A 12705-nucleotide genomic window follows, 5' to 3' on the forward strand; every position below is an offset into this window, starting at 1 on the left:
GTTCTCTGGAGTTTTGGCTCTCTTGGTGTCGTTTGCAAACTTGATGATCTTGCCTTCCAGCCCTTCATCTAAGTCATTATTAAAGATGGTGGACCGGACCGGGCCCAGCATGGAACCCTGCTGATGGCACTCCACTTGTCACTTCTTTCCAAGATGAAGAGGAATCCTTGGGGAGAATCACGCTCTGGGTTCGTCCATTTAACCAATTCCAGATCCACCTCACCGTAGTTTTCCCTCGCCCACATTGGACTAGTTTCCTTGCCAGAAGGTCATGGGGGACCTTGTCGAAGGCCTTACTGAAATCCAGGTGTGCTACATCCACGGCATTTCCCGCATCTATCCAGCTTGTAACTCTATCGAAAAAAGAGATCATAACAGAAGGTATCAGATAGCCCCCGAGTAAAGCCAGACATTAGTTTTTCCCAAGGGCCCGGGCGTGCCATCACAGCAGTCCCGGTCAGGGTTGGCTTGATGCGCCTTCCTCTTGGCACGTTTCTCCCTTTCACCCTCCATTCGTGTCTCTTCAAATTCTACAGCATTGCTGGTCACAGCTGACCACCAGTTAGGGCGCTCAAGGGCCAGGGTTTCCCAGTTTTCTCTTGGTGTCTAGGCCACGGTTTTTAAGGTTGGCTTTAAGCCCATCATTCAATTTCTTTTCCTGTCCATCAACATTCTGTTTACCATTCTTGAGGTGAGAATATAGTAAGTGCTTTGGGAAACGGTGATCTTTGGGCATTCGGACATCATGGCATTCAGTCATAGAATCATAGAATCAAAGAGTTGGAAGAGACCTCATGGGCCATCCAGTCCAACCCCCTGCCAAGAAACAGGAATATTGCATTCAAATCACCCCTGACAGATGGCCATCCAGCCTCTGCTTAAAAGCTTCCAAAGAAGGAGCCTCCACCACACTCCTTCCGGGGCAGAGAGTTCCACTGCTGAACGGCTCTCACAGTCAGGAAGTTCTTCCTCATGTTCAGATGGAATCTCCTCTCTTGTAGTTTGAAGCCATTGTTCCGCGTCCTAGTCTCCAAGGAAGCAGAAGTCCAGAGGAAGTTGATGGCAGAGTATCACGGCTTCAATGCTGGTGGTCTTTGCTTCTTCCACATGCTGACATATGTCCACCTGTCTTCCCAAAAGATATAGGGGACATTTCAGAGGCAACGCTGATGGAATCATTCCAGAAGTTGAAAGTGACATCTATAAACAGTCCACGTTTTGCAGGCATATAGCAGGGCTGGGAGGACAATGGCTTTATGGACAAGCACCCTGGCATCCCTATGGATGTTCTGATCCTTAAACACTCTCTGCTTCATTCATAAAAATGTTGCACTTGCAGAGCTCAAGCGGTGTTGCATTTCAGTATCAGTTTTTGTTATACCTACTTTTCCTATACCTATGTGGCTCGTTGAAGGAAAATAGAAAGCTGAGCTGCTGAGCTTGTTGACTGAAAGGTCGCAGGTTCGATTCCGGGGAGCGACATGAGCTTCTGCTGTCAGCCCTAGCTTCTGCCAACCTAGCAGTTCAAAAACATGCAAATGTGAGTAGATCAATAGGTACCACTCCAGCGGGAAGGTAATGGTGCTCCATGCAGTCATGCCAGCCACATGACCTTGGAGGTGTCTATGGACAACGCCGGCTCTTCGGCTTAGAAATGGAGATGAGCACCACACCCCAAAGTTAGACATGACTGGACTTAATGTCAGGGGACAACCTTTACCTTACAATTTCAAATAAGGTATTTCCCCCTCTTCTGTTTGACATTACATGTGATTAAATCTCTACCTACTCTTAATGGTATATTGTCACATTGCAAAGGAGTGTACCCTTGTGTTTGTATTTTTCAGGATCCACCAAAGACCCTCCAGTTTAATGACTGTTTCGATGGATTTGCATGTTAAAGTGATGTATCGTTTAGAAAACTTTGATGCTGGTCAATTAGATCTAAAGGTTTTTGAATGTGGGATTGTATTTGAAGCTGTTGACACCAAATTCTTCGGCGGGTAAGTATTTGGTTCTTACAGTTTGTGCTCTGAGTCAAGGATTGTTGTGTCCTTGGAATAGTCAGGAACTCTTACAGAATTCCTCAGAGTTGTAGAAGCTTCTTAGCTCACCGTTAACAACAACAACAACATTTTATTTGTTACTAGCTGTCCCCTGTCACACGTTGCTGTGGCTCAGTCTGTGTATATGTGTTTAGTGTGTGTATATATGTGTGCATGTGTGTATATTTGTGTATATGTGTATATATATGTGTTTGCATATATATATGTGTGTGTGTGTGTGTGTGCATATATGTGTGTTTGCATATATATGTGTATATATGTTTTGTTTTGCCCCCGGTGGCGCAGTGGGTTAAAGCACTGAGCTGCTGAGCTTGTTGATCGAAAGGTTGCAGGTTCGATTCCGGGGAGCGGCGTGAGCTTCCGCTGTCAGCCCTAGCTTCTGCCAACCTAGCAATTTGAAAACATGCAAATGTGAGTAGATCAATAGGTACTGCTCTGGCGGGAAGGTAACGGCGCTCCATGCTGGCCACATGACCTTGGAGGTGTCTACGGACAACGCTGGCTCTTCGGCTTAGAAATGGAGATGAGCACCACACCCCAGAGTCAGACATGACTGGACTTAATGTCTGGGGACTACCTTTACCTATGTTTTGTTTTTTGGATTTTTACGTCCCTTCTGCTGTGTTTTCCAGTGTTTTTATGAGTGATGGTCACTTGTTGGCCTGATACTTGTATTATGTCCAAATTTGGTGTCAATTCGTCCAGTGGTTTTTGAGTTATGTCAATCCCACAAACGAACATTACATTTTTATTTAAGGTATATTCTGGTGTATAAGACTACTTTCTAACCCAAGAATATCTTCTCAAGTCAGGGGTCGTCTTATACGTGGGGGTCATCTTATACGCGGGGATCATCTTATACGTGGGGGTCGTCTTATACGCTGGGATAGCCTTATGCATGGAAATTGTCTTATATGCAGGAGTAGTCTTATACTCCAGGAGTCGTCTCATAGAGTGGGTGCTGAAACTTCCAATCTGGATTGGAGAATCTGTGGTTGCTGCATATAGCGGGGGGAGCTAAAAAATTGCAGTGGCCATGTCCCTGCCCTATGCAGCAACTGTATGAATCAATTAAGGGAGACTAGGTTCTTGTGGGGTTTTTTGGGCTATAGGGCCATGTTCTAGAGGCATTTCTCCTGACGTTTCGCCTGCATCTATGGCAAGCATCCTCAGAGATACCTAGTGATTCCAGCCATGAAAGCCTTCGGCAATACAATTAAGGGAGACGCTTTACAAGTTTGGTAGAAGAAAATCCATTCATCAGGATTCGTGGACTTAATGCGGTCCCGATGGTGAGGGGAAGGGGTGCCTCACCGGGAAGGTGTAAGTGAAGGGCGGAGCGAGCTGCAGGCGTCCGGGGTGCCCGGGATATGGAAAAAAGAGATAGAGTGGCTCTGGGCCCAGAAAACACACCTCTTTTACTTTCTGGCCTACCCTTGTATCCTATTACTGCACCTCCTCCTCTTGCATGCTGATTGCTTCTGGATTGAGAGGCATCTCCAGCTCATCCCCTGTTTGAGTATCAGCCAGCACGTCAATGACTTAAATCCAGACATAGTTTTCTGAGATCTACAGAGACACTCGCTGGAACGCCTCAGCAAGTGAGAGTCCAAAAGTGGCAGGCTCAAACCCAGAACCTCAACCAATGGCTGATACCCAATGAGAGACTCCCCCCTGGGCACACATAGGACTGGGCGACTTGGAAGGCACTGAACAGACTGCGCTCGGGCACCACGAGATGCAGAGCCAACCTTCAGAAATGGGGCTACAAAATGGAATCCTCGACATGCGAGTGCGGAGAGGAGCAAACCACTGACCACCTGCTGCAATGCACCCTGAGCCCAGCCACATGCACAATGGAGGACCTTCTTGCAGCAACACCAGAAGCACTCCAAGTGGCCAGATACTGGTCAAAGGACATCTAATCAACTATCAAACTCACACATTTTGTATTTTCCCTGTTTGTTTGCTTTGCTCTGTTAGAAATGTAATATATTTGACTGGCTGCCCTGACACAAGAAAAAAAAAAAACCTCCTTGTCTGCAGTGAAGTGGTGCAGGGTTAGGGTTAGGGTTAGATTCACTGCAGAATCTAAGACTCCAAAAGTGCACTCCTTCCTCTTCCCTTGAGAAAGAAGTCCCAAAGTGACCAGACTGCTCCCGTGCAGATCTGCCACTCTCTGAATACACCATCTCTCTCCTTCCCATGGAGCAGAGCATAGCGGGTGGAACAGACTCCTCAGGTCTGCCACACTTTGAGCATTATTAGACTGAGTCTTTTATAGGAAAATTCTGTTGATGTAGTCCCAAAGTTGTAAATTAATGATAGACGTCTTCCCTCCTGGATCCATCTTCTTGATTGGTGTTAACAAACACAAGGCTTGTGTTGACTTCCTTCTTAACATAAGGAAGGTTGCAAACAATTATTATTATTATTATTATTATTATTATTATTATTATTATTATTATTATTATCTTTATTTGTACCCCGCTAGCATCTCCCGAAGGATTCGATGCGGCTTACAAAGGCCAAGGCCTCAATACACAACATAACAATTCAAAACCTAAAGCAAATAAAAAAAACAATTAAAGCAATATTAAACATTTCCCTTATCATCTTTATCACTGTCCCAGTTCTTATCAGGGTTTCTCATTAGCAAGTCCAGCAAGCAGGTATTAGTCATTGCAGGCCTTAATATTATACTGGTGTTTCCAAAATACATCCATCCATCCTTCCATTCATTCCCACACATCATATTAAATTCACATTTATCAAATTTGCACATTGAATTTCTTACTACATAGTCATCATTTCCACCTTGTCTGATAAGTAAAGTATAAGTTCCATTAGTCACTGGGATCAATAATCCATTGAGAAAACAGATGGTAAATATGAGGCAATGAAGAGAATATGTGTAGTTGTCTCTCCATGTTTGTGGGTTAAGAATGTGTGCATTTGATTACGTGCAGAATACTATATTTGCTGCTGCCACGGCCCTCTTTGCAATTAAAAAATAATGTTCTCCATAGGTATTTCTAAGTCCTCCGGTATCCATCAGAAGTAACTTCTCTAGGCATTTCCAGTGCGATTTCAGAGTCAATTTCCATCACTGAAGGAACTAGAAACACCTAGACCAGTGGTTCTCAACGTTCATAATTGTAATTTTGCTACTGTTATGAATCGTTATGTAAATATCTGATATGCAGGATGTATTCTCATTCAATGGACCAAATTCACAAATACCCAATATGCCCAAATTTGAATACTGGTGGGATTGGGATGGGAGGATTGATTTTGTCATTTGGGAGTTGTAGGTGCTGGGATTTATAGTTCACCTACATTCAAAGAGCATTCTGAACTCTACCAACGATGGAACTGGACCAAACCTGGCACACAGAACTCCCATGACCAACAGAAAATACTGGAAGGGTTTGTGTGCATTGACCTTGAGTTTTGGAGTTATAGTTCACCTACATCCAGAGAGCACTGTGGACTCAAACAATGATGGATCTGGATCAAACTTGGCACGAATATTCAGTATGCCCCAATGTGAACATTGGTGAAGTTTGGGGAAAATAGACCTTGACATTTGGGAGTTGTAGTTGCTGCGATTTATAGTTCACCTACAACCAAAGAGCATTCTGGAGCCCACCAACGATAGAATTAGGCCAAACCTTCCACACAGAACTCCCATGACCAACAGAAAATACTGTCTGTGATGGTCTTTGGTGACCCCTTTGACACCCCCTCATGACCCCTCTAGGGGTCCTGACCCCCAGGTTGAGAACCATTGACCCAGACTGACCCCTTCTGATTGATGTTGACTATAGAATTGCAGTTAACATACCATCTTTTAAATAGGACACATAGTCTTTGTTTGACGATATGCTGGAGGCCTTCCTTTCTCCGGTGATTTCTTGTGCTTATTGTTTCATTTAGCAGTGCGCTTCCACCATCGTTGAGAACACCAATGCAGAAATCTCTTGTGACAGATTTACAGGAGCAGGTAAGACAACTGTCTGTCGTCAAGGGACGGGAAAGCATTCGTGGCCAAAAGATGGAACAGAAGCCACGCTGATCACATTTGCAGATGCCTTGCACCAAATTGAAAGAGAGAGAGAGCTAATATGGTAGAGGACAGGGTCAGGCTCCAAAAGGAACTTCACAGATAAGAGAACTGGGCCAGAACTAACAAAATGTCCAGTGTTTCCTCACTTATCGCGGGTGTTATGTTCCAGGACCATCCGCGAAAAGTGAAAATCCTCGAAGTAGGTACATACACACACACACAATCTCCCTGCACTGGGTTGGTTTCGTGATATAGCGACCAAAGGTGGGGAAGAGTTCCTTTGCAGCCTCCTCTGCCCACTGATGGGAGTTGTTGCCCCAGTATCGTTGCGCATCAGAGGCGGGAGGGACCATCCAAGAGAGAAAAAGAGGACCAAGCTTTCCCTTTCCTCCTCCTCCTCCTCCTCCTCTTCGTCTCGGGCGGAGCTTGTGGCCGGACAGCCTGAAAGGAGAGAGTGTGCAAGGGAGAAAGGAAAAAGAGATGAAAGAAGGAAGACAGGCAGACAGAAAGAAAGAGGCTGCTATTGGATCCCAAGCTACGGTAGGCAAAGGAGAGGAGGGCAAAAAGGTTTCCCCTAAACATTGGGAAGAACTTCCTGTAAGTGGTAGTTCTTCAACGGTGGAATATGCTGCTTGGGAGTCTTTTGGGATCTCCTTCCCTGGAGGAGTTTTAAAGCAGAGGCTGGTTTTTTAGCAGAGGCTGGATGGCCATCTATTGGGAGAGCTTGGATTGTGTTTTCCTTCCTAGCAGAAGGGTTTAGACCGGATGGCCCTTGAGATCTCTTCCAGCTCTTATGATTCTGAGATTCTAGGATTTGAATGGGCAATCCATGCTTGTCTTGAGTTGAGAGTGACAAAAATAAATATATCATCTGATTCCAGTGTATGAGTGTGACCGGTGCATGCAGAAAGGATCGATATGACAAAATGGTGAAAGAGGATCAGGAATTTGGTAGACTGACTGTTGTTTCAATGGAAGCTGATTTGGTTTTTCCAAAGTACATTATTGTTAACAGATACACAGAAATCTACCAAGATAAGCTAATACAAGACTTTGGGTTGTTGTAGGTTTTTTCGGGCTATATGGCCATGTTCTAGAGGCCTTCTCTCCTGATGTTTTGCCTGTACATAGATTGGAAGTAATTATATACTCAATATATTTAATAATTTTGTGTAGAGAAGAAAGTTTGGGGTACATAGAGCCTGTGCTGTCACGCACTGGGCCTATAATAATTGTCTTTTGAACAGGACGTGCTCTTTGTGCCCAGCGGGAAGCCAGGGTACCTTGGCTGAGAGGCCCTAAGGATTTCCCTATACAAAAGTCTTTAGATGCTTGAAAGGTTTTACAAGTCCTTTATTATTGCTTAGATCTTCAACAATTTAAACAAACACTTCTCAGATCTTCAACAAGTCAAACAAATGCTTCTTAACTTGCCCAAATGGACAGGTAACTGGCTTCGTGAACTGTTTCTTTTCTTTTAAGAGGAAAACACCTTTTAACCCCTCCCAGGCAATCTACTTCCTATGCTTGCTGGTGTGGGCTCTACTCCCGGCTCCAATTGCTTCTGGTTACCCGAGTAGACCTACCAGTCAAGGCTTTGTAGATTCTCCAGCTGGAGTTCTTTTGGATTTTTTCCACGAAAGATGTGGAGCTGTTTCCCCTGGATGGTGTGAGAAAGCTTGTCTACAGATGGAGCTGATCCACGTCCTGTAGCTAAGCCTTCCACTATAAGACTGAACTAAAAATGGTTCCCTTTCCCTCCCAGAGCCCTGGAAAAGGGGCGGAACCAAAACTTAACAATGATAGACAGGTCATTGGCCCTATAATTGCAAACCAAGGGAAGCCACCTTACTGCAAAATGCACGGAACCTTGGAATATATGCAAACACTCAATAGAAAGAAAATGAAGCTGAAGCTCCTGGTAAAGCCGTACCAGCACAGAGCCATTAGAAACTCAAAGGTCGCTATTTTGGCAATGTGGGCAAGCCTGGAATTCCGGATAAGGGATGCTGAACCTGTATTGGCTAAGCTGAAGGAAAGATGTGACTTCCCACAGGCTCTTATTCTATGTCTTCTTCCTGCAGATATGTGGCGTTCTGCCGATTGTCTTTGATCAGGTTGAGCAGATATGGACGGATAGTATAAATGGTGAGAACTTTGAACCTGAACCCTTCCTTGACTATTTAATGGTTTTCCTGTGTTTCATATATTAAATCCCACTGAGGTGACCATGCTTTATGTGAGTCAGGTTGCGACTTTGCTGGGAGGAATAATTTCTGGAGATTCCAGAGGACAGGAGCAGGATTCAAAACGATCTTGACAGATTAGAGAGATGATTGGCCAAAACTAACAAAATGAAGTTCAATAGTGACAAATGCAAGATACTCCACTTAGGCAGAAAAAACGAAATGCAGAGATACAGAATGGGGGACAATGCCTGGCTCGAGAGCAGGATGTGTGAAAAAGATCTTGGAGTCCTCGTGGACATCAAGTTAAACATGAGCCAACAATGTGATGTGGCGGCAAAAAAAAAAAGCCGCCACCTTTGACCATTGAGAAGAATGACCTCTGCCTTGCCTTCAAACCCCGTTTGCATTTCTTTCGAACTTCTGGTTGCTTTGCAGTCTGGGCTTCTGAACCCCGCAATGTCGGGGAGCTGAAATCGCACAACCATGTAAAAGGGCAAAGAAAGTAATATGGGATTTTAAAAGAAACAAGTGCAGCTGAGTGACCTCACCGTTCTTTCTGTTTCCACACAGCGGTGATTCCTCTGGGCCCCTATGGAAATGCCATGTTTCAGTTGGCAGCCTTGCCTAAGATAACATCCGTTCAGCTTGAAATAGATATTCTTGTGAGTATTGGCAATAGATAGAAACACCCCTCTAGATCTTCAGCTGTGTCTGTTTCCTTGTCTTTGTTGTGAATACATGAATGTTGTTCATTCGTTCAGTCGTCTCCGACTCTTCGTGACCTCATGGACCAGCCCATGCCAGAGCTCCCTGTCGGCCGTCACCACCCCCAGCTCCTTCAAGGTCAGTCCAGTCACTTCAAGGATGCCATCCATCCATCTTGCCCTTGGTCGGCCCCTCTTCCTTTTGCCTTCCACTTTCCCCAGCATCATTGTCTTCTCCAGGCTTTGCTGTCTCCTCATGATGTGGCCAAAGACTTCAACTTTGTCTCTCGTCTCCTTCCCTTCAGTGAGCAGCCGGGCTTTATTTCCTGGAGGATGGACTGGTTGGATCTTCTCACAGTCCAAGGCACTCTCAGAACTTTCCTCCAACACCACAGCTCAAAAGCATCTCTCTTCCTTCGCTCAGCCTTCCCTAAGGTCCAGCTCTCACATCCGTAGGTTACTACAGGGAATACCATGGCTTTGACTAGGCGGATCTACATGAATCCACGAATACATGAATACTGCTACACTTTTCCAACAGGAAAGGGCTTCTTATACAGCAACTTCTTGCTGATGTTGTTCTGGATTGGTTGACCACTCATTATTCAGCTAAGACTTGCCAATGCTCCATCAGTTACGGACAGATGTTGTTTTCCTTTACACACACACACACACTAACTGTCCCCTGCCATGTGTTGCTGTGGCCGAGTCTGTTGATCTGGAAAATAAAGTAATGAGAAAGAGTTGGTTTCTAATATATGCAATTTCTTTCTTCTTGTGGGTAAACGGTATTTCTTGCTGTTTCTTTGTCAGTGTTGATGTGGAGAGTGTCTGGTTTGCTTACTCTGGAAAATGCAACACATAATTGTCCTTTCAAATCTATGATACTATATCTCTCTGTGTGTGAATCATATCTATCTATCTATCTATATCTATGGCTGGATGTTTCTTTGTCAGGAGGGCTTTGATTACGTTTTCTTGCTCTGGTGAAGGGAGTTGGAATGGATGGCCTTAAGTATTTCCTGATGGTCATGGGGATTCTGTGTGGGAAGTTTGCCCCAATTCAGTCGTTTGTGGGGTTCAGAACACTCTTTGATTGTAGGTGAACTATAAATCCCAGTAACTACAAATACCAAATGTCAAGGTCTATTTTCCCCAAACTCCATCTGTGTTCATATTTGGGCATATGGAGTATTCGTGCCAAGTTTGGTCCAGATCCATCATTGTTTGAATCCATGGTAGTCTCTGGATGTAGGTGAACTAACTCAAGGTCAATGCTGGATATAGGTGATCCAAACTCAAGGTCAATGCTCACCAAACCCTTCTAGTGTCTTCTGTTGGTCATGGAGTCCTTTATGCCCTGGTTGGTTCAATTCTATCGTGCTATTTGATTGTAGGTGCACTATAAATCCCAGCAACTACAACTCCCAATCTATCTGTCTATCTATATCTATGGCTCTTTGTCAGGAGGGCTTTGATTACGTTTTCTTGCCCTGATGAAGGGAGTTGGAATGCATGGCCTTAAGTATTTCCTGATGGTCATGGGGGTTCTGTGTGGGATGTTTGCCCCAATTCTGTCATTCATGGGGTTCAGAATGCTCTTTGATTGTAGGTGAACTGTGAATCCCAGTGACTACGGATCCCAAATGTCAAGGTCTATTTTCCCCAAACTCCATCTGTGTTCATATTTGGGCGTATTGAGTGCTTGTGCCAAGTTTGGTCCAGATCCATCATTGTTTGAGTCCGCAGTGCTCTCTGGATGTAGGTGAACTACAACTCCCAAACTCAAGGTCAATGCCCACCAAACCCTTCCAGTATTTTCTGTTGGTCATGGGAGTTCTGTGTGCCAAGTTTGGTTCAATTCCATTGTTGATGGAGTTCAGAATGCTCTTTGATTGTAGTTGAACTATAAATCCCAGCAACTACGACTCCCAATTACAAAATCATAATTTTTTGAGTGATGGTCACTCCTTGCGTTGTGAGACGTTTTGTTGCCAAATTTGGTGAGATTTCGTTCATTGGTTCTTTTGTTTTTAAGGTACTCATTATGCACAGAGCATTTATACACACACACACACACATACACACCTAGCCATCTAATATATCTAATATATCTCTTTTCAGTTTTCTGTCCAGTTAGAGTCAGGCATCATTATCTCCATCCCCAAGTCAGCTGCCTTGATCGAAGTGCCTTCTTTGAATGGCCGCGACTACTGTGTTGCTTTCCACCCAGAAGTCTTCAACATACTACTGCGTGTTTTCGCCCCCAAACTGCCCTTGGAACTGAGCAATGACCCTGCGGTGGTGAGTACTCTCAGTCCAATAGATAATTCTTACCCAAAAATGGAAATTGGTTGTCATAGGACTTTGATCTGGTCACAGTGGTCCATGGTCTTGTTCATCTTGAATAGATTACTGCAATGCGCTCTACGTGGGGTTGCCTTTGAAGACTGTTTGGGAACTCCGACTTGTACAACGGGCGGCAGCTAGACTGCTCACTGGAGCATCATACAGGGAGCATACCACTCCCCTGTTATGTCAGCTCCACTGGCTGCCGGTCCAGTTCCAAGCACAATTCAAAGTGCTGGTCTCGACCTATAAAACCCTATACAGTTCCGCCCCTGTGTACCTGTCTGAACGTATTCCCTTCTACATTCCACTTCGAAGTTTAAGATCTTCTGGAGAGGCCCTGCTCTCTGGACCGCCTCTGTCACAAACATGCTTAGTGGGGACGACGGACAGGGCCTTCTCGGTGGTGGCCTCCCGCTTGTGGAATTCGCTCCCTGGGGAAATTAGGTCATCTTCACCCCTCCTTTCCTTCAGAAAGAAGTTGAAAACGTGAATGTGGGACCAGGCCTTTGGGTAATTATGCTGACAAGGACAATGACAATGATAACAATTGATATGGTAATGGACAATGGGCAAGCTTGATGGAGTCTCCGACCACAGAATTTGGCTAGATGAGGCCATAAAGCTATTATATTTAACCACATTTTAATTGAATTGATTTACTGTTTTTAACTATATATAATTATATTATATGCATGCCCAGTGTGGAACAGATCTCACCACGCTAAAACAGTGGATGTGGCTCTTAATGAGACATGCCGCATTATCACGGGGTGTCTGTGCCCTACACCACTGGAGAAATTACACTGCTTAGCCGGTATTGCACCACCTGACATCCGCTGGGAAGTAGCAGCCAGTAGTGAAAGGACCAAGGCAGAGACATCTCCAGCTCATCCCCTGTTTGGGTATCAGCCAGCACGTCAACGACTTAAATCTAGAAATAGTTTTCTAAGATCTACAGAGACACTCGTTGGAACACCTCAGCAAGCGAGAGTCCAAAAGTGGCAGGCTCAAACCCAGAACCTCAAGCCATGGCTGATACCAAATGAGAGACTCCCCCGTGGGCACACAGAGGACTGGGCAACTTGGAAGGCACTGAACAGACTGCACTCTGGCACCACGAGATGCAGAGCCAACCTTAAGAAATGGGGCCACAAAGTGGAATCCACGACATGCGAGTGTGGAGAGGAGCAAACATCTGACCACCTGCTGCAATGCACCCTGAGCCCTGCCACATGCACAAGGGAGGACCTTCTTGCAGCAACACCAGAAGCACTCCAAGTGGCCAGATACTGGTCAACCGACATTTAATCAACTACCAAACTCAC

At 45.0% G+C, this 12705-nt stretch overlaps 1 protein-coding gene across 1 annotated transcript in view; it reads left to right on the plus strand.

The window, feature by feature from the left end:
• Positions 1 to 12705, plus strand: part of LOC132772552 (BPI fold-containing family B member 3-like) — a 38136-nt gene that overhangs the window by 12628 nt on the left and 12803 nt on the right. Inside the window, exons 4-8 of the mRNA XM_060771460.2 lie at positions 1848 to 2003; positions 6006 to 6072; positions 8220 to 8283; positions 8895 to 8986; positions 11153 to 11332. Of these exons, the coding sequence (XP_060627443.2) occupies positions 1848 to 2003; positions 6006 to 6072; positions 8220 to 8283; positions 8895 to 8986; positions 11153 to 11332 (559 nt within the window). The remainder of the gene's footprint in view (positions 1 to 1847; positions 2004 to 6005; positions 6073 to 8219; positions 8284 to 8894; positions 8987 to 11152; positions 11333 to 12705) is intronic.

The sequence above is a fragment of the Anolis sagrei genome, chromosome 4 (assembly GCF_037176765.1).
Source record: "Anolis sagrei isolate rAnoSag1 chromosome 4, rAnoSag1.mat, whole genome shotgun sequence".
Lineage (NCBI taxonomy): Eukaryota > Metazoa > Chordata > Lepidosauria > Squamata > Dactyloidae > Anolis > Anolis sagrei.